The sequence below is a fragment of the Cheilinus undulatus genome, linkage group 17, assembly GCF_018320785.1.
Source record: "Cheilinus undulatus linkage group 17, ASM1832078v1, whole genome shotgun sequence".
In the NCBI taxonomy this organism is placed as follows: Eukaryota; Metazoa; Chordata; class Actinopteri; order Labriformes; family Labridae; genus Cheilinus; species Cheilinus undulatus.
The window spans coordinates 1,579,340-1,602,632 of NC_054881.1; the positions used below are offsets into that span (position 1 = coordinate 1,579,340).

Consider the following 23,293-nt stretch of genomic DNA (forward strand, 5'->3'; position numbering starts at 1 on the left):
GAAAATAAATATTAGCATTCTGAGGCCTGTCTTAATATTTGTGCTGAATGTGCCATGTTGACACCACGCTGAGGTCACAGGGAGGGGAGCAGCTGCTGGTTTAAAGCCTCTTCATCCTGCAGGAGTTTGTTTTAGCAGCATTTGAATGAGTCACATAGAAATGACACAGTATCACAGTTTCTCTACAGATCAGTTTGGATCAGGTTTATTTTGCTGCATCAGTCCCACCCAGCCTCATTAAACACGGCCCTCAGAGCTCATACAGGTTCCTGCTTGGATGTGAAGGTAGCAGTTTTTATGTTACCAGGCTGAAATAGTGTTAATCTTGCAAAAGAAAACTGCAGGATTGCATAAATAATTAATGTATCATTTGCCAAAAATGTAGATTCAAACCTGCATTACAGAAAAGACGGACATAAAAATGATGGACTGAACATTCCGTTGTCTTCCTTGAAAGATCTCATCCTGTTAACCATGATGGACAGAACATTCCGTACACTTTTTCCAAAAGTTACCAAATATGGCTGTTTTAACAAAAATGGAGGGGAGAAAGCTGCCAACATCCCCAGCTTCACCAACATTCTGTCCTCTTCCTTTGATGATCTCATCCTTTAAAGCCTAATGGACAGAAAATTCCATCCTCTGCCTTTGATGATCTCATCCTTTAAAGCCTAATGGACAGAACATTCCATCCTCTGCCTTTGATGATCTCATCCTTTAAAGCCTAATGGACAGAACGTTCCATCCTCTGCCTTTGATGATCTCATCCTTTAAAGCCTAATGGACAGAACGTTCCATCCTCTGCCTTTGATGATCTCATCCTTTAAAGCCTAATGGACAGAACATTCCATCCTCTTCCTTTGATGATCTCATCCTTTAAAGCCTAATGGACAGAAAATTCCATCCTCTGCCTTTGATGATCTCATCCTTTAAAGCCTAATGGACAGAACGTTCCATCCTCTGCCTTTGATGATCTCATCCTTTAAAGCCTAATGGACAGAACGTTCCATCCTCTGCCTTTGATGATCTCATCCTTTAAAGCCTAATGGACAGAACGTTCCATCCTCTGCCTTTGATGATCTCATCCTTTAAAGCCTAATGGACAGAACATTCCATCCTCTGCCGTTGATGATCTCATCCATTCAACCATGACTCTTGGGAACATTCCACACTTTTTCCAAAAGTTGCCAAATATGGCTGTTTTTACAAAAATGTAGGGGAGAAAGCCGCCAACATCCCCAGCTTCACCAACATTCTGTTTTCCTTTGATAGGCTTTAGAATGCCATCCTTTGAATGTCATCCTTTAAAGCGTCTGAATACGTTTTTTCTGACAACATGAGGGAGAAAAGCTGTGAAAGCGGCATGGCTAGCCTCTTAGCTTGTGGCTAACTTTGCTCATATTCATTCTTACCAGTAGCAGATGACAGAGTCAGAAACCCCTGAAGCAGTAAACAGCTCCACATTCACATTTTCTCCCTGAATTCTGACTCATCCTCATGTGAGAGTGTTCGTGACTTCAGGTTCAGACTTTTCTGGAAGTCATCAGGTGTGTTTATCCTGATTTTACCTGTAAAATGTCGGAGATGAGGAGTCTCCTCTGGTGGGTAAAGTGACCTGTTGGAGCGTTGTTTTGTAGCTATCACCTTTTTGACAATAATCTTCTAAAGTCACTTCTGTAAAGATCAAACTCCCACTCCTCCTCCTCCTCCTCCTCCTCCTCTTCTTCTTCTTCCTCCTCCTCCGTACGAGCCTTGACCTTAATTGATCTCTAATTTTAGCACTTTAAAGCATCTGTGGTTATAATGGAGCTCTTCTTTACTGTCATGGCAACCAAGGTGACTGCAGACAGAAGAGCGGTGGGAGGATCAGAGGCTCCATCGTGGACGAACATTTGGACCAACATGAAACAAAGGCTGGGTGAAAGCAGATCAGCGAGACTGTTTGCCAACCTGGCAGCGTAAACCGTGAAGACCAAACGGCTCCTTCATGGTGTCCTGATGTTTGAATAATAACTCTGTTTTTATTCTGTCTCTGCAGTTACCCGGCAGTTTGTGACTTCCTGATGAACAATAATCTGTTGTCTATTATACGAGCACATGAAGCCCAGGATGCAGGGTGAGTGACGCACAAACCCTTACACAACCATTTTACACGCAAAATACATTCTCACTGACCACTTTATTAGGTACACCTCCTCAGCTGTTCATTAGTGTGAGAAACGGTGACATTTAGGCATGTAGGCATGATAGGCTGCAGCTCAGACTGAGCTTCAGAGTGAGGGTTTAGGGGACTTTTAACATCTAAGAATGCTTCATATATAGGAACAAATGCAGGGATCATGGGTTTAAAAAAGAAAAAGGTGTGCTACAGGTGTAAAAACAAGGGCTACAACCTGGCAGTTACATGCCTCCATGGTTGCTGGACAGTGGAAGTGCAGCTGTGGGTACAAATGCAAGGGGTGGACATGAGGCCTTATGACTTTAACTTTGACCTAGGATCTCCAAAACTGTGCGCATTCATCCAAGACTCAGTGAACATTCGTACAAAGTTGGAAGCAAATCCCCCAAAGCATTCTTGAGATATTGGGGTTACAAGCAAGAGATGCACATAAGCCCTTTAATCCTGGCCTTCAGCCTCTGACCTCTGACCTCCAAAACCCAACACTCTCATCCTTGAGTCTGGACGAACGTGTGAGCAAAGTTTAAAGGAGATCCATGGAAGCATTTCAAAGACGCCATGTTCACAAAAGGGATGAACATGAGGCCCAGAGAAGTCGACCTTTGACCTCTTACCTTCAAAATCTAATCACTATGTTATGTGTTGGGGCGCAGGTGACCTAGAGCAGTGGTTCTCAACTGGTGGGTCGGGACCCAAAAGTGGGTCACAGGGAAGTTTTTCCTGAGTTGCAAAAAAAAATCGTGACCCTGTGTCTGGAAAAAAATGATGCAACGACCATACGTCCATACCTTCATTTTGCTCTGTTTTATTGTGATCATGGGTTAATTTTTCATTAACATTTAGACTCATTTATGTCCTTTTCTTGCAAAAAAAGTTGTTTTTACCAAGACAATGAAGTGATTTCTCAAAATCTGTGGAAATAAGTAGGGTGTGTAAAACATGTCCATTTTGTCCCATGTCTTTTTCCTCTTCCTCCAAGAGCTTCGGTGGAACATTTCTATTCACTAAACGGGCATTGTTGATAATTTATGGGGGAAATTTGGGTTGCGATTTTGTCCTCAAAGGTGATGGCAGGTCCTGAGGCTGGACCACTTGAAGTTTAAGGTGCACCCCATGTATACCGTCGGTCCGGGATCTGATCCGGCCTGTGGCACTTTATCACATGTCTCTCCTCAACTCTCTCATTCCTGTTTTCATTTCTATCCACTGTCCTCCGCTTTCAATAAAGGCATAACAAGCCCAAAAATAACTCTTAAAAAAAAAAAAAAGTCACATGTAGAAGGATGGCTTCAAAAACAAGAAACTAACACGAGTCCTGAAGACTCTGAACCTTGCAAACCTGATGGATACGCCTGTTCCCTTGGTCTTCACTGGTGAATCCATCTCTCAAAGCTCCCATCTGAACCGTTTGGGCCCGGTTAGAAAGTGACAGGACCAATCAGCGACGAGGGGCAGTACTTTCAGGCGCAGCAAAGTCATGATGTACACAAGCAGCAGCAAGAGCTGGTGCAGTTATGGAGGAAGAGATTAGCGTGGATGCTGCTAAAGCACCAGTTTTATCAGAACTTGACAACATTTCTTCATTAAAAGAAGAACAAAGAACAGCAGTGAGTTGTTTTCTTTTCAAAAACCACAAAAGACGAGTACTTACAAGTCTATAGTCGCGATGTTTCGCGTTATTCCCCGTAGCTGTGCACACGCAGCTTGATAGCGGCTACGTCCTGTGTTTTGTTGCTCTGATTGGCCCGTAGAGATGTGACAGACAGAACGTTCATCCAATCACACTCCGAGTTTTTTTCAAAGCCTCTGCCTTTTCTCAAACGTTTCCTATTGAAGCTTTCCCAGATGGATGTGTGAAACAAATCCATCTGGCGTGTCAGGTTAGAAGACTCTGACTTTTGATAAAAAGCTACTAAAGCGGTGGTTCTCAACTGAAGCCACCAATATCTTTGACACATTGCAACCCAAATTTCCAAAAATTTTCAACAATGCACATTTAAATATATAGAAATGTTGCACTTAAGATCATGGAACAGAAATTATGACAGGAACAAGAAACAGGACAAAACTCACATTTTCAACCCCCTTTTCCCCACGATAAAGTGTAAATTTTAGCCATTTTTTCATTACTTCATTAACACGGTAAAGCAGCTCTTTAAGGAAAGAAAAGGAGATAAGTTAAAATATCAAAAAAAAAATGTAAACTTACCCATCATTACAATAAAACAGAGTAAAATAAACAGTATGGTTGCATGTTTTTCATAGACTTTTGCCATCATTTTTTCCAGACACACATGAAAACTGCTTGGGTCCCGACCCACCAGTTGAGAACCACTGCACTAAAGCATTTTGAGATTTTTGCTCACATTGTGAATGCATCATTTACCTTCCAGCCTCACCTTTCCCAGAATCCCTATAACTAGGGCTGTTAATCTCAACGGGATTATGGTAAATTTTATCACCATAGCAGTGCAGCTGCTGGATGCTGCTCAGCCTAGCATCCTGTTACTCTCACAGTGATGTAAAATAAATCCTCCACTGCTCCTTAATGTCTCTTTTTATGCTCAGTGGACAAGGCAGACTTTTCCATTAGTTTTTCTATCTGTAGTAAGTTCTTTTTTCCCGTTTTCTTTCATAATAAAAGCACGATGTTTGGAGGCATGGTAAAACATTTCCATGCTTCTGCAGGAGCTTCAACCAGTGTTTCTCCTTCAGGTAGCTCATGTTAGGTGTGACTTGTGTGGTTCTGACATCATGGCTAATAATCAAATGAACAGTGGAGAAAATGAACAGGATCTTTTACTTCAGGAACCTCACCGTTGATTTTTGTAGCCTCTATGCATGATGAGCGACCGCACCGAGGGGGCCTGCTTTATTCCTACATTTCAGAAAATTGCATAATCATCGCTCCATACTGCACATTTACATCTGTTCCACTTTAATGTTTGAGTGTTATTTCTATTTTTAGTATTTACCATGCTGTCAGCCTGCTGGAGCTGCACTAAAGGAACTTTAACGCCTGTTTGATTTACTTTGAACACCATGGGAAGTTGGTTCCTTTCATTATTGATGTGATGCACTCTGCAGAGCATTGTGGGATCTAATTTTGCTTTGAAAACAGGGAACTGGATGAAGATTACATATTTGAATGCATGTATTTTGAAACATTCGACCACAAAAACAGAACTGAAAGGAAGGTCATAAAGTTCAGTGTGTACCATCTGTAGAGAAGATCTTTGTTGACCTTTAGGATCACAGGGTATCCGCGGGGTCTTGAAAAGTATTAAAAGGTGATAAATCAATTTTGGGAAAATTAAGACCCTTAAAAAGTATTAAAAAAGTCTTATCACGACTTTATATAGTCTTAAATTTTGAAGGTATTTTTTCTGAATTAGCTGTCCAAGAGTTTGAGTCCCACAAACATCATAAAAGTGTGTGATTTTATTCATTTTTGTTAAAAAACAAAGATGAACAGGTACAAAAAAACAAGGCTATTGTGGGTGTGTTCGTAAATTGTCTCTGAGAGCACCAGAGCGAGCGGGCGGGTGGGTGGAAATTCAGAAGCACAAAGATTAACTATCTCAGCCTATTTGAATTTTGTTGTATCATAGTGGTCTATAGTATTTATCACAAACTAAAACTGTTAAGTTAAAAATATCACTGATGTAAATGGTTACAGCTTGAAGTGGCGGTGAGGTATTAAAAATATTGAGAAGGTCTTGAAAAAGTCTTAAAAAGGTATTAAAATTAACTTCAAGATTCCTGCATATACCCTGGATCATAAATGCAGACAAAACTTAAAGAGATGTTCAGAAGACAGACTTGACAGGACTTGTCTTCATCTTATCTTATCCTGTACAAGTTTTTAAAACTTTTTTGATGATTTTATCTTTTATATAAATTGAAATATTATTTTTTTCTCTAAATTTGTTTTGTTTTTGTCTCTGTTAGGTATCGAATGTACAGGAAAAGTCAGACAACAGGCTTCCCTTCTTTAATCACAATCTTCTCTGCTCCCAACTACCTGGATGTGTACAATAACAAAGGTAAGAGTAACCATGGCAACAGGATAGAAACCTTGAAGCCCTGGCAACAGAGGACAGGAAGTGCCTGATGAGCTGGGAAATGTTAATGCGTGCTTTTTTGTGTTTTAGCCGCGGTGCTGAAATATGAGAATAATGTGATGAACATCCGGCAGTTTAACTGCTCCCCTCACCCCTACTGGCTGCCCAACTTCATGGACGTGTTCACCTGGTCTCTGCCCTTCGTCGGGGAGAAAGGTAAGGCTGGCCGCAGGAATCAAGAACCTTTGACCAGTTTAAATTCTCTTTTTTTAGTTAATGAACAACGGCTCAGACGCTGCTTGAACTTTAGGTATAAATAAATATCATATTAAAAACAAAACAAAGACCTCTGCTGATTAAGGGCTGTTGGTCCTGAATAAAACTCTATAACATCTTTAGAGCTGATATAGGCTGATATTTACAGCTGATATAGACTGATATTAACAGCTGATATAGACTGATATTAACAGCTGATATAGACTGATATTTACAGCTGATATAGACTGATATTTACAGCTGATATGGGCTGATATTTACAGCTGATATAGACTGATATTTACAGCTGATATAGACTGATATTTACAGCTGATATAGACTGATATTTACAGCTGATATAGACTGATTTTTACAGCTGATATAGACTGATATTTACAGCTGATATAGACTGATATTTACAGCTGATTTAGACTGATTTTTACAGCTGATATAGACTGATATTTACAGCTGATATAGACTGATATTTACTGACTAGTAGACTTATAAAGTTTTTAATTCTAATATTGTGACATGGCCAGAGGTTCTAAATCAGCTGAGAAACAGATAAACTTGTCATCCTAAGGTTAATGTTTGAAGCCTTCAGCATGTTTTCTAGTACTTATCGTTGTTTCTGTAAGGGATGAACCTCTGGTTCCAGCTGTTCCTGATGCTGTCGTTGTGTTCACAGTGACAGAGATGCTGGTGAATGTGTTGAACATCTGCTCTGACGACGAGCTGATGTCAGAAGGAGACGACACCTGTGAGGGTAAGCCAAAGTCTCACCATCGCCACAAACACGTCTGTTTCTGCGTTTCATTAGAGAAAAACATCCAGGTAGATGAAATCAGGTGTACGAAGGTGTGAACCGCCTCTGCTCCTGCAGGATGACGCACGTTTGTCACCTTCATGTGTGAGCTCTTCTCTCCAGCACATCCACACCTTTTTTTCACGTTGACATACCCATTCAGATTTTTGTCCAATCAAAAGCAACATTTCAGATAGTCCTTGAACACAACACAAAGGAGAGTTTCCTGCTTTCAGCTGCCTCCACAGACGGCATTAGAATAAATCAACAGCACATTTCCTCTCTGTGAATTGGTTTTCAGTTGTGAAATATAAAACAGCAGCAGTCAGTTCTTGGACGAGTTGCTTGCAGCAATCACTGCAGGCATTCAGAGATGTAAGACTGCGTGTGATTGGTCAGTTCTGCAGCATCCACAGCTCATAAGGACCAAGCTAGGGTGAAGTTAGGAGCGTTTTATATATTGGAAAAGACTTGTAAAAGCATAAAAGTCCTTTCAATGGGGCAACATGGAGCCTTCTTCCTTTCACATGACAGGAATCAAAGATGCAGCTAAAAGATTTCAGATGAAGTAGTTCATTTATATCAGGAGCTTCTGGAGATACAGGGGTCCTTCTCGGCTTTACTGGAGCTTCTGAGAGACTCTGCCTCTTTAAAATGCTCCTTTTATACCCAGTCATGTTACTGACCTGTTGATAACTAACCTAGTAAGTTTTAAAATGCTCCTCCAGCTGTTTTTCAGTAGTATCTCTTACTTTTCCAGCCTTTTGTTGCCTCGTCCCTGCTTTTTTGAGATTTTTAATTTAAAATGAGCTAATATTTTTCATGAAATGTTAAAATGTCTCAGTTTAACGTCTGATATTTTGAATTAAATATGGGTTTATGGAATTTGACAAGCATTGACTTATGTTTTTTTTTACATTTTACATGGCGCCCCAGCTTTTTTGGAACTGGCACTTGTATAATTTACAAATCAATGCAGAATAAGCATGGTAATTAAGAAGCTAAGCCTGTAGCTTAGCCAGGATCCATGACTCCTGGTTAAATAAATCAGTCTTTGTTGTGCTGCAGAGATCCTACCAGAAAAATTGGGATCCAGCTATAAATCGTTTTCTTTCCTGTGCTGCTGTAGAAGTCTTCTTCATACACAGAGGAATGAAATGCGTGCTCCAGCAGCTCTGGTAGAGCAGTTTTCTGTCTGTAACTGAAGAGTAAACCTGCGCCACTGTGCTCAGCAAACATTCAGTTATTACTGTCATCCTGCTGAGCTTCTCCTGCCGTGTGTACCGAGCACGTCCAGCTCTGATTGTTGTGTGCTTTTCTGTCTTTTCTGATCATTTCTGTCCTCTGACTGCCTCCGTTTGTTTCTGCTCTTCAGGTGGAGCTCCAGCCGTCAGAAAGGAGGTGATCAGGAATAAGATCCGGGCCATCGGGAAGATGGCTCGAGTCTTCTCCGTCCTCAGGTGGGTTTTTATCCCTCTCCTCTGTTTGATCGAGTTTTATAGAAGAATCAAACTTTTAGTGAGAAATAAAATGATGGAATCCAGAGGACTGGGGTTGTTCTTCACCTGCTGCTTTCACAGGTTCCCCTTTGTGATCTAGACTTTCCTTTTAAAGGCAGAGTTTTGGATATCAGGATGAATTTAGATTCCTGCTTCGTTTCTGGCTACAAAACAAGATTTGTTTTGTTTAATCTTATAAAGAATTAGTCCGATAGAAAAGGTATTTTTGAAGGAACAGACTGTTTATAAACTGAAGGTTCATTTTTTTTAAACAGCAGTATAGTAAAAGATGCTTAGAAAGAAACCACACTAAATCCAATCATTTTCTATTTATGGTGAAAATTGTCAGTAAGAGATAGAACTGACTCATGATTCAGTAGAGATGATTTAGGGGTCATTTCACTTTTAGAAAATGAAAACCTGGGACCATGCACTCTGACAGGATCTTCATAGATCTGGGTTATTTGCAAGAGTTCACAGTTCCAGCTCTAGTCCAGGTACAAAAAGCTAAGAGAAGGCATCTTAACAGGTCAGGATTTATTGCATGAAAGCTGATATTCACAGCATATATAGACCAATATTTACAGTAGATATTTAAAGACAATACAGGCAGAGAGTTAAAGCAAGTGTGGGTCAATATTTACAGTGGATATAGGCTAATATTTACAGTAGATACAGGCTGATATTTACAGTGGATACAGGCTGATATTTACAGTAGATAGAGGCTGATATTTACAGTAGATATAGGCTGATATTTGCAGTAGATACAGGCTGATATTTACAGTAGATATAGGCTGATATTTGCAGTAGATACAGGCTGATATTTACTGTAGATATAGGCTGATATTTACAGTAGATATAGGCTGATATTTGCAGTAGATATAGGCAGATATTTGTAGTAGATATTGGCCGATATTTGTAGTAGATATTGGCCGATATTTACAGTAGATATAGGCTGATATTTGCAGTAGATACAGGCTGATATTTACAGTAGATATAGGCTGATATTTGTAGTAGATATTGGCCGATATTTGTAGTAGATATTGGCCGATATTTACAGTAGATATAGGCTGATATTTGCAGTAGATACAGGCTGATATTTACAGTAGATATAGGCTGATATTTGCAGTAGATACAGGCTGATATTTACGGTAGATCTAGGCTGATATTTACTGTAGATATAGGCTGATATTTACTGTAGATCTAGGCTGATATTTACTGTAGATCTAGGCTGATATTTACTGTAGATATAGGCTGATATTTACTGTAGATCTAGGCTGATATTTACTGTAGATATAGGCTGATATTTACTGTAGATCTAGGCTGATATTTACTGTAGATATAGGCTGATATTTACTGTAGATCTAGGCTGATATTTGCAGTAGATACAGGCTGATATTTACAGTAGATATAGGCTGATATTTGCAGTAGATACAGGCTGATATTTACGGTAGATCTAGGCTGATATTTACGGTAGATCTAGGCTGATATTTACTGTAGATATAGGCTGATATTTACTGTAGATCTAGGCTGATATTTATGGTAGATCTAGGCTGATATTTACTGTAGATATAGGCTGATATTTACTGTAGATCTAGGCTGATATTTACTGTAGATATAGGCTGATATTTACTGTAGATCTAGGCTGATATTTATGGTAGATCTAGGCTGATATTTACGGTAGATCTAGGCTGATATTTACTGTAGATATAGGCTGATATTTACTGTAGATCTAGGCTGATATTTACTGTAGATCTAGGCTGATATTTACTGTAGATATAGGCTGATATTTACTGTAGATCTAGGCTGATATTTACTGTAGATATAGGCTGATATTTACTGTAGATCTAGGCTGATATTTATGGTAGATCTAGGCTGATATTTACTGTAGATATAGGCTGATATTTACTGTAGATCTAGGCTGATATTTACTGTAGATCTAGGCTGATATTTACTGTAGATCTAGGCTGATATTTACTGTAGATATAGGCTGATATTTACTGTAGATCTAGGCTGATATTTACTGTAGATCTAGGCTGATATTTACTGTAGATCTAGGCTGATATTTATGGTAGATCTAGGCTGATATTTACTGTAGATCTAGGCTGATATTTACTGTAGATCTAGGCTGATATTTACTGTAGATCTAGGCTGATATTTACTGTAGATATAGGCTGATATTTACTGTAGATCTAGGCTGATATTTATGGTAGATCTAGGCTGATATTTACTGTAGATCTAGGCTGATATTTACTGTAGATCTAGGCTGATATTTACTGTAGATCTAGGCTGATATTTACTGTAGATCTAGGCTGATATTTACTGTAGATATAGGCTGATATTTACTGTAGATATAGGCTGATATTTACTGTAGATCTAGGCTGATATTTACTGTAGATCTAGGCTGATATTTACAGTAGATATAGGCTGATATTTACTGTAGATCTAGGCTGATATTTACTGTAGATCTAGGCTGATATTTACTGTAGATCTAGGCTGATATTTACTGTAGATCTAGGCTGATATTTACTGTAGATCTAGGCTGATATTTACTGTAGATCTAGGCTGATATTTACTGTAGATCTAGGCTGATATTTACTGTAGATCTAGGCTGATATTTACTGTAGATCTAGGCTGATATTTACTGTAGATATAGGCTGATATTTGCAGTAGATACAGGCTGATATTTACAGTAGATATAGGCTGATATTTACGGTAGATCTAGGCTGATATTTACTGTAGATCTAGGCTGATATTTACTGTAGATCTAGGCTGATATTTACTGTAGATCTAGGCTGATATTTACTGTAGATCTAGGCTGATATTTACTGTAGATCTAGGCTGATATTTACTGTAGATATAGGCTGATATTTACTGTAGATCTAGGCTGATATTTACTGTAGATCTAGGCTGATATTTACTGTAGATCTAGGCTGATATTTACTGTAGATCTAGGCTGATATTTACTGTAGATCTAGGCTGATATTTACTGTAGATCTAGGCTGATATTTACTGTAGATATAGGCTGATATTTACTGTAGATCTAGGCTGATATTTACTGTAGATCTAGGCTGATATTTACTGTAGATCTAGGCTGATATTTACTGTAGATCTAGGCTGATATTTACTGTAGATCTAGGCTGATATTTACTGTAGATCTAGGCTGATATTTACTGTAGATCTAGGCTGATATTTACTGTAGATCTAGGCTGATATTTACTGTAGATCTAGGCTGATATTTACTGTAGATCTAGGCTGATATTTACTGTAGATATAGGCTGATATTTACTGTAGATATAGGCTGATATTTACTGTAGATCTAGGCTGATATTTACTGTAGATATAGGCTGATATTTACTGTAGATATAGGCTGATATTTACTGTAGATATAGGCTGATATTTACTGTAGATCTAGGCTGATATTTACTGTAGATCTAGGCTGATATTTACTGTAGATCTAGGCTGATATTTACTGTAGATCTAGGCTGATATTTACTGTAGATCTAGGCTGATATTTACTGTAGATCTAGGCTGATATTTACTGTAGATATAGGCTGATATTTACTGTAGATCTAGGCTGATATTTACTGTAGATCTAGGCTGATATTTACTGTAGATCTAGGCTGATATTTACTGTAGATCTAGGCTGATATTTACTGTAGATCTAGGCTGATATTTACTGTAGATCTAGGCTGATATTTACTGTAGATCTAGGCTGATATTTACTGTAGATCTAGGCTGATATTTACTGTAGATCTAGGCTGATATTTACTGTAGATCTAGGCTGATATTTACTGTAGATCTAGGCTGATATTTACTGTAGATCTAGGCTGATATTTACTGTAGATATAGGCTGATATTTACTGTAGATCTAGGCTGATATTTACTGTAGATCTAGGCTGATATTTACTGTAGATCTAGGCTGATATTTATGGTAGATCTAGGCTGATATTTACTGTAGATCTAGGCTGATATTTACTGTAGATCTAGGCTGATATTTACTGTAGATCTAGGCTGATATTTACTGTAGATATAGGCTGATATTTACTGTAGATCTAGGCTGATATTTACTGTAGATATAGGCTGATATTTACTGTAGATCTAGGCTGATATTTACTGTAGATCTAGGCTGATATTTATGGTAGATATAGGCTGATATTTACTGTAGATATAGGCTGATATTTACTGTAGATATAGGCTGATATTTACTGTAGATCTAGGCTGATATTTACTGTAGATCTAGGCTGATATTTACTGTAGATCTAGGCTGATATTTACTGTAGATCTAGGCTGATATTTACTGTAGATATAGGCTGATATTTACTGTAGATATAGGCTGATATTTACTGTAGATCTAGGCTGATATTTACTGTAGATCTAGGCTGATATTTACTGTAGATATAGGCTGATATTTACTGTAGATCTAGGCTGATATTTACTGTAGATCTAGGCTGATATTTACTGTAGATCTAGGCTGATATTTACTGTAGATATAGGCTGATATTTACTGTAGATCTAGGCTGATATTTACTGTAGATATAGGCTGATATTTACTGTAGATCTAGGCTGATATTTACTGTAGATCTAGGCTGATATTTACTGTAGATCTAGGCTGATATTTACTGTAGATATAGGCTGATATTTACTGTAGATCTAGGCTGATATTTACTGTAGATCTAGGCTGATATTTACTGTAGATCTAGGCTGATATTTACTGTAGATCTAGGCTGATATTTACTGTAGATATAGGCTGATATTTACTGTAGATCTAGGCTGATATTTACTGTAGATATAGGCTGATATTTACTGTAGATCTAGGCTGATATTTGCAGTAGATACAGGCTGATATTTACAGTAGATATAGGCTGATATTTGCAGTAGATACAGGCTGATATTTACGGTAGATCTAGGCTGATATTTACGGTAGATCTAGGCTGATATTTACTGTAGATATAGGCTGATATTTACTGTAGATCTAGGCTGATATTTACTGTAGATATAGGCTGATATTTACTGTAGATCTAGGCTGATATTTACTGTAGATATAGGCTGATATTTACTGTAGATCTAGGCTGATATTTATGGTAGATCTAGGCTGATATTTACTGTAGATATAGGCTGATATTTACTGTAGATCTAGGCTGATATTTACTGTAGATCTAGGCTGATATTTACTGTAGATCTAGGCTGATATTTACTGTAGATATAGGCTGATATTTACTGTAGATCTAGGCTGATATTTACTGTAGATCTAGGCTGATATTTACTGTAGATCTAGGCTGATATTTATGGTAGATCTAGGCTGATATTTACTGTAGATCTAGGCTGATATTTACTGTAGATCTAGGCTGATATTTACTGTAGATCTAGGCTGATATTTACTGTAGATATAGGCTGATATTTACTGTAGATCTAGGCTGATATTTATGGTAGATCTAGGCTGATATTTACTGTAGATCTAGGCTGATATTTACTGTAGATCTAGGCTGATATTTACTGTAGATCTAGGCTGATATTTACTGTAGATCTAGGCTGATATTTACTGTAGATATAGGCTGATATTTACTGTAGATATAGGCTGATATTTACTGTAGATCTAGGCTGATATTTACTGTAGATCTAGGCTGATATTTACAGTAGATATAGGCTGATATTTACTGTAGATCTAGGCTGATATTTACTGTAGATCTAGGCTGATATTTACTGTAGATCTAGGCTGATATTTACTGTAGATCTAGGCTGATATTTACTGTAGATCTAGGCTGATATTTACTGTAGATCTAGGCTGATATTTACTGTAGATCTAGGCTGATATTTACTGTAGATATAGGCTGATATTTACTGTAGATCTAGGCTGATATTTACTGTAGATCTAGGCTGATATTTACTGTAGATCTAGGCTGATATTTACTGTAGATCTAGGCTGATATTTACTGTAGATCTAGGCTGATATTTACTGTAGATCTAGGCTGATATTTACTGTAGATCTAGGCTGATATTTACTGTAGATCTAGGCTGATATTTACTGTAGATCTAGGCTGATATTTACTGTAGATCTAGGCTGATATTTACTGTAGATCTAGGCTGATATTTACTGTAGATATAGGCTGATATTTACTGTAGATCTAGGCTGATATTTACTGTAGATATAGGCTGATATTTACTGTAGATATAGGCTGATATTTACTGTAGATATAGGCTGATATTTACTGTAGATCTAGGCTGATATTTACTGTAGATCTAGGCTGATATTTACTGTAGATCTAGGCTAATATTTACTGTAGATCTAGGCTAATATTTACTGTAGATCTAGGCTGATATTTACTGTAGATCTAGGCAGATATTTACTGTAGATCTAGGCTGATATTTACTGTAGATCTAGGCTGATATTTACTGTAGATATAGGCTGATATTTACTGTAGATCTAGGCTAATATTTACTGTAGATCTAGGCTGATATTTACTGTAGATCTAGGCTAATATTTACTGTAGATCTAGGCTGATATTTACTGTAGATCTAGGCTGATATTTACTGTAGATCTAGGCTAATATTTACTGTAGATCTAGGCTGATATTTACTGTAGATCTAGGCTAATATTTACTGTAGATCTAGGCTGATATTTACTGTAGATCTAGGCTGATATTTACTGTAGATCTAGGCTGATATTTACTGTAGATCTAGGCTGATATTTACTGTAGATATAGGCTGATATTTACTGTAGATCTAGGCTGATATTTACTGTAGATCTAGGCTGATATTTACTGTAGATCTAGGCTGATATTTATGGTAGATCTAGGCTGATATTTACTGTAGATCTAGGCTGATATTTACTGTAGATCTAGGCTGATATTTACTGTAGATCTAGGCTGATATTTACTGTAGATATAGGCTGATATTTACTGTAGATCTAGGCTGATATTTACTGTAGATATAGGCTGATATTTACTGTAGATCTAGGCTGATATTTACGGTAGATCTAGGCTGATATTTATGGTAGATATAGGCTGATATTTACTGTAGATATAGGCTGATATTTACTGTAGATATAGGCTGATATTTACTGTAGATCTAGGCTGATATTTACTGTAGATATAGGCTGATATTTACTGTAGATATAGGCTGATATTTACTGTAGATCTAGGCTGATATTTACTGTAGATCTAGGCTGATATTTACTGTAGATATAGGCTGATATTTACTGTAGATATAGGCTGATATTTACTGTAGATCTAGGCTGATATTTACTGTAGATATAGGCTGATATTTACTGTAGATCTAGGCTGATATTTATGGTAGATATAGGCTGATATTTACTGTAGATCTAGGCTGATATTTACTGTAGATCTAGGCTGATATTTACTGTAGATCTAGGCTGATATTTACGGTAGATCTAGGCTGATATTTATGGTAGATATAGGCTGATATTTACTGTAGATATAGGCTGATATTTACTGTAGATATAGGCTGATATTTACTGTAGATCTAGGCTGATATTTACTGTAGATCTAGGCTGATATTTACTGTAGATCTAGGCTGATATTTACTGTAGATATAGGCTGATATTTACTGTAGATATAGGCTGATATTTACTGTAGATATAGGCTGATATTTACTGTAGATATAGGCTGATATTTACTGTAGATATAGGCTGATATTTACTGTAGATCTAGGCTGATATTTATGGTAGATATAGGCTGATATTTACTGTAGATCTAGGCTGATATTTACTGTAGATCTAGGCTGATATTTACTGTAGATCTAGGCTGATATTTACGGTAGATCTAGGCTGATATTTATGGTAGATATAGGCTGATATTTACTGTAGATATAGGCTGATATTTACTGTAGATATAGGCTGATATTTACTGTAGATCTAGGCTGATATTTACTGTAGATCTAGGCTGATATTTACTGTAGATCTAGGCTGATATTTACTGTAGATCTAGGCTGATATTTACTGTAGATATAGGCTGATATTTACTGTAGATATAGGCTGATATTTACTGTAGATATAGGCTGATATTTACTGTAGATCTAGGCTGATATTTACTGTAGATCTAGGCTGATATTTACTGTAGATCTAGGCTGATATTTACGGTAGATCTAGGCTGATATTTATGGTAGATATAGGCTGATATTCACAACAGATAACACCTGATATTTTCTTCAGGTGTAGACAGATATTTATATGTTGAAATCCACAGAATGACCCTGACACAGCTTTAGAAGTAAAGTTATAGAGATGGAGCTGCAGACATTGTTACCATACAAACAGCCCCTTTAATCAGCCTTTCCTAGTCTTGGGTTGTGATCCATTTGAGTTACGGGGCTGTTTTTGGGTCAACCAATGCCAGAGTAAAACACCTAACATATCACATTTAATTTCCTAAGTAGAAGCCTGGTGTTCTGTTTCTTATTTATAAGAGGATCTTAACGGCTCAGACAGATGAGTGAAAATGCAGAAAATCAAACCGGCTTTGAGAGAAATAACGATGGATGGATGAAAGTTTAGGAGTCGGTATATAAACATAGCCATGTGGAGATTTTGTGTTGATAAACCAGGCGCCTTTCCTCTCCGTCTCTCTACTTCCTGGTCTCGTTCTACTTCACTGAAAGGCTAATGACTTCTCCTGATTTACATGTGTCCTCTTTTCATCCTGCAGAAGTGTGTCACAATCATCAGTCCTAAAACGATGAATGCTCCCGCTCACAGAGTGTCTCTGAGTTATTTCATGTCCCAGAAAAGAAGAACACGCTCTTACCTTGGCTTCCTTTCCTTTTTAAAGAGATCAGTAGTTAAACTGACCACCGCTGTCACTGTTTAGAAGGAAACATGAGTCATAGTTTCTGAATTTAATCCCTTTATGCTGAATATTTCCAGTATAACCAGTTTTTATTTTTACCTGAATAATAAGCACTCATATCAAAACAGAAGGAGGCAAATAATGGGCTTAAAAGTGGTGAAATGTCTTAGAATTGATATAAATGGGATAGCAGAGGAAAAAGAAGCAGGAAGTTGTATAAAAAGTGGAAAAAGTGTCAAAAATGGGCAGAAATGTGTCATAAAAGGATGAAAAGTTTGTTAAATTTGGTTAAGAAGTGGCAAAGATGGGTTTGAAGTTCAAAAGTGTGTTTTAAAATAGCAAAAATATGAAGAAAGTGTCAGAAATGGGTTGAAATTGGGGCAGAAATAGTTATGAAAAGTGGCTTTAAAGTAGCAAAGATGGACTCAAGTAGTGAAAATGGTTTCAAGTGGCAAAAATGAGTTAAAAGGGTCAAAAATCTGTGCAGGAAGAGGCAAGAAAGCGTTTGAAGTTGCAAAAGTATGTTAGAAGTGACAGAAATGGGCAGAAACGGCGGTGAAAAGGGGTTGAAAAGTGGTGAATAAGGGTTAAAGGGCAAAAAAATGGGCAGTGAAAATTTCAGTTGGTGAAATTGAGACTGTTGTGTGTCAAAATTTGGTTTAAATAGTGCAAAATGGCTATTCAAAGTGTTAAAAATGGGTTTAAGGTGGAAAAAATGGGGTTATGAGACAAAAAGCAGTGAAATATTGTAAAAAAGAAGGTAGAACACAGTGGTGAAAAGGATTTAAATTTTAGCAAAAATAGGTGAAAATAGTGGTGTAAAGTGTCTAAAGTAGGTTTATAAAGGCAAAAATGGGCAAAAATTTGTTAAAAAAAGGGTTGAAAATGGATAAACAAAGGCAAAAAAGGTTAAGTGGAAAAATCGTCCAGAAATCGTGATGAAAAGAGGTTGAAAAGTGGTTAGTATGGGATAAAAGTGCCAAAACACAGGTAGAAAAGGTTGTGAAATAGGATTACAAAGGGTCAAAATTAGTTTGCATTGGCCAAAATTGGTATTAAAATGGGGAAAAATGGATTAGAGGTGGAAAAAATGGGTAATCAAAGGCAAAACAATAGGTTAAAATGGCAAAAATGGGTTTAAAGTGGAAATAAACAGCGTCAAAGTGGCATTAATGGGCATAAAAAGTGATAAACAGAGGTTAAAATGGGTAACCACAGGCAAATGGGTTAAAAGCAGCATAAATTGGCAGTAATGATGGTGAAATTAGGTAAGAATGTGGCAAAAATAGGCAGGATCTGTGGTAAATGGTTTAAAAGGGGTCTATCAGGGTTAAAAGTGATAAAACCAGCGGAAGAGTCCGTCCCTAAAACTTGAGAGGGCGCCTGGCTGATTCTGTGGGCCGGCCTTCTCCTCGATGGTGATGCATGCCTGTCATGTTTGGTTGCTCTGATTGGTCCGTCACAAATGTGACAGAGCATTCATCCAATCATCCACCAGGTTTTATTTTGAAAAGTTCTGTCCTTCCAAACACCGTCTATAAACTGTGTTTCCTGGATGGATGTGAAATGAATGTCTATCCCGGGTCATGGAGATGTGACGGAGGTTTGCTGGTCCTGATAACTGAGAGTCTGTTTTAATGTTTACGTGCAGGATAAAATGTTTTGGCTCCTGGTTTCAGTCTGAGCGGGTCTGAGAGGAGTTTGTTCAGTGCCTGACAGCTGAGCTGAGCCCACAATCATCTGTGTCAGAGGGGACTGATCGCTCTTACAGAGTCTGTTTATCTGTTTGTGTTGACAGAGAGGAGAACGAGAGCGTGCTGCAGCTGAAGGGCCTGACCCCGACAGGAACGCTGCCTCTGGGAGTTTTGTCAGGAGGTCGGCGAACTTTGCAAAGCGGTGAGTGCGAACGCAGCCGAGCATCCAGGCGCTAACACGGAGTCGAGCTAACACTAACTCTGCCTGCACTCACAGCGAGAGACTAACCACAGAAACACTCCAACATACACAGACGGAAATGTCAAGTGGCGCTCTCTCCTCGTGTGAAGGAGCGTTCTGTTCCAACATCTGCTGCCCTTTAAAGACAACGAGCCGCAGACGGAGAGGAGAGCTCCTTCAGCTGCCACAGACCGTGGAGTGTCTGATATGAAGTTCACTCTGGTTATGAGGAGAGTTCATCCACACGTGTCCACAGGGAGCAGACATTAATCCAGTATTTAATACGTCTCTGTGTGACAGTTTTAGAATTGGGCTTTTTCAGGACAGTCCAAAGAGTCAGAGATCAGGGAGAGAGAAGACCGATTGATTCCCAGTCCTGGGCTGTTTAGTGCATGGCTAACCCCACTCTTTCCCTCCCAGTGATTCCTGTCTCTCTACAAATGTCCTATCAAAATAAAGGCATAAAGCCCCTCAAAGATCTGGGAAAAAGATGAAATATCCCCTATGTTAGCTGTAAATATCCCCTATATCAGCTGTAAATATCACCTAAATTGGCTGTTAATATCAGCCTATATTAACTGTAAATATCACCTATATTAGCTGTAAATATCACCTGTTTTAGCTGTAAATATCCCCTATATTAGCTTTAAATATCCCCTATATTAGCTGTAAATATCGCCTATATTAGCTGTATATATCCCCTATATTAGCTGTAAATATCCCCTATATTAGCTGTAAATATCACCTATATTAGCTGTAAATATCACCTATATTAGCTGTAAATATCCCCTATATTAGCTGTAAATATCCCCTATATTAGCTGTAAATATCCCCTATATTAGCTGTAAATATCACCTAAATTGGCTGTGAATATCAGCCTATTTTAGCTGTAAATATCACCTATATTAGCTGTAAATATCACCTATATTAGCTGTAAATATCCCCTATATTAGCTGTAAATATCACCTGTTTTAGCTGTAAATATCACCTATATTAGCTGTAAATATCACCTGTTTTAGCTGTAAATATCCCCTATATTAGCTGTAAATATCCCCTTTATTAGCTGTAAATATCACCTGTTTTAGCTGTAAATATCCCCTATATTAGCTGTAAATATCCCCTTTATTAGCTGTAAATATCACCTGTTTTAGCTGTAAATATCACCTATATTAGCTGTAAATATCACCTATATTAGCTGTAAATATCACCTATATTAGCTGTAAATATCACCTATATTAGCTGTAAATTTCCCCTTTATTAGCTGTAAATATCACCTAAATTGGCTGTTAATATCAGCCTATATTAGCTGTAAATATCCCCTATATTGGCTGTTAATATCAGCCTATTTTAGCTGTAAATATCCCCTATATTAGCTGTAAATATCACCTATATTAACTGTAAATATCCCCTATATTGGCTGTTAATATCAGCCTATTTTAGCTGTAAATATCCCCTATATTAGCTGTAAATATCACCTATGTTAGCTGTAAATATCACCTATATTAACTGTAAATATCCCCTATATTGGCTGTTAATATCAGCCTATTTTAGCTTTAAATATCCCCTATTTTAGCTGTAAATATCCCCTATATTAGCTGTAAATATCCCCTATATTGGCTGTTAATATCAGCCTATTTTAGCTGTAAATATCCCCTATATTAGCTGTAAATATCACCTATATTAGCTGTGAATATCACCTATATTAACTGTAAATATCCCCTATATTGGCTGTTAATATCAGCCTATTTTAGCTGTAAATATCCCCTATATTAGCTGTAAATATCACCTATATTAGCTGTGAATATCACCTATATTAACTGTAAATATCCCCTATATTGGCTGTTAATATCAGCCTATTTTAGCTGTAAATATCCCCTATATTAGCTGTAAATATCACCTATATTAGCTGTGAATATCACCTATATTAACTGTAAATATCCCCTATATTGGCTGTTAATATCAGCCTATTTTAGCTGTAAATATCCCCTATATTAGCTGTAAATATCACCTATATTAGCTGTAAATATCACCTATATTAACTGTAAATATCCCCTATATTGGCTGTTAATATCAGCCTATATTAGCTGTAAATATCATCTATATTAGCTGTAAATATCACCTATATAAGCTGTTAATATCAGCCTATTTTAGCTGTAAATATCCCCTATATTAGCTGTAAATATCACCTATATTAGCTGTAAATATCACCTATATTAACTGTAAATATCCCCTATATTGGCTGTTAATATCAGCCTATATTAGCTGTAAATATCACCTATATTAGCTGTAAATATCACCTATATAAGCTGTTAATATCAGCCTATTTTAGCTGTAAATATCACCTATATTAGCTGTAAACATCACCTATATTGGCTGTTAATATCAGCCTATTTTAGCTGTAAATATCCCCTATATTAGCTGTAAATATCACCTATATTAGCTGTGAATATCACCTATATTTACTGTAAATATCCCCTATATTGGCTGTTAATATCAGCCTATTTTAGCTGTAAATATCCCCTATATTAGCTGTAAATATCACCTATATTAGCTGTGAATATCACCTATATTAACTGTAAATATCCCCTATATTGGCTGTTAATATCAGCCTATTTTAGCTGTAAATATCCCCTATATTAGCTGTAAATATCACCTATATTAGCTGTGAATATCACCTATATTAACTGTAAATATCCCCTATATTGGCTGTTAATATCAGCCTATTTTAGCTGTAAATATCCCCTATATTAGCTGTAAATATCACCTATATTAGCTGTAAATATCACCTATATTAACTGTAAATATCCCCTATATTGGCTGTTAATATCAGCCTATATTAGCTGTAAATATCATCTATATTAGCTGTAAATATCACCTATATAAGCTGTTAATATCAGCCTATTTTAGCTGTAAATATCCCCTATATTAGCTGTAAATATCACCTATATTAGCTGTAAATATCACCTATATTAACTGTAAATATCCCCTATATTGGCTGTTAATATCAGCCTATATTAGCTGTAAATATCACCTATATTAGCTGTAAATATCACCTATATTAACTGTAAATATCCCCTATATTGGCTGTTAATATCAGCCTATATTAGCTGTAAATATCACCTATATTAGCTGTAAACATCACCTATATAAGCTGTTAATATCAGCCTATTTTAGCTGTAAATATCACCTATATTAGCTGTAAATATCACCTATATTAACTGTAAATTTCCCCTGTATTGGCTGTTAATATCAGCCTATATTAGCTGTAAATATCACCTATATTAGCTGTAAATATCACCTATATTAACTGTAAATTTCCCCTGTATTGGCTGTTAATATCAGCCTATTTTAGCTGTAAATATCACCTATATTAGCTGTAAACATCACCTAAATTGGCTGTTAATATCAGCCTATTTTAGCTGTAAATATCCCCTATATTAGCTGTAAATATCACCTATATAAGCTGTTAATATCAGCCTATTTTAGCTGTAAATATCACCTATATTAGCTGTAAACATCACCTAAATTGGCTGTTAATATCAGCCTATTTTAGCTGTAAATATCACCTATATTAGCTGTAAATATCACCTATATAAGCTGTTAATATCAGCCTATTTTAGCTGTAAATATCACCTATATTAGCTGTAAACATCACCTAAATTGGCTGTTAATATCAGCCTATTTTAGCTGTAAATATCGGCATATATAGTCTGGTGGATTCAGCTCTTTTATGTTTAAAATGTAAGCAAAAA

General features: G+C 36.9%; 1 protein-coding gene across 2 annotated transcripts in view; it reads left to right on the forward strand.

Moving 5' to 3' along the window:
• Positions 1–23,293, forward strand: part of ppp3ccb (protein phosphatase 3, catalytic subunit, gamma isozyme, b) — a 71,667-nt gene that overhangs the window by 42,016 nt on the left and 6,358 nt on the right. For both annotated transcript variants that reach the window (XM_041811210.1, XM_041811211.1), the window contains exons 7-12: positions 2,039–2,116; positions 6,131–6,225; positions 6,334–6,459; positions 7,187–7,264; positions 8,679–8,763; positions 19,405–19,502. In XM_041811210.1, coding sequence (XP_041667144.1) covers positions 2,039–2,116; positions 6,131–6,225; positions 6,334–6,459; positions 7,187–7,264; positions 8,679–8,763; positions 19,405–19,502 — 560 coding nt within the window. The remainder of the gene's footprint in view (positions 1–2,038; positions 2,117–6,130; positions 6,226–6,333; positions 6,460–7,186; positions 7,265–8,678; positions 8,764–19,404; positions 19,503–23,293) is intronic.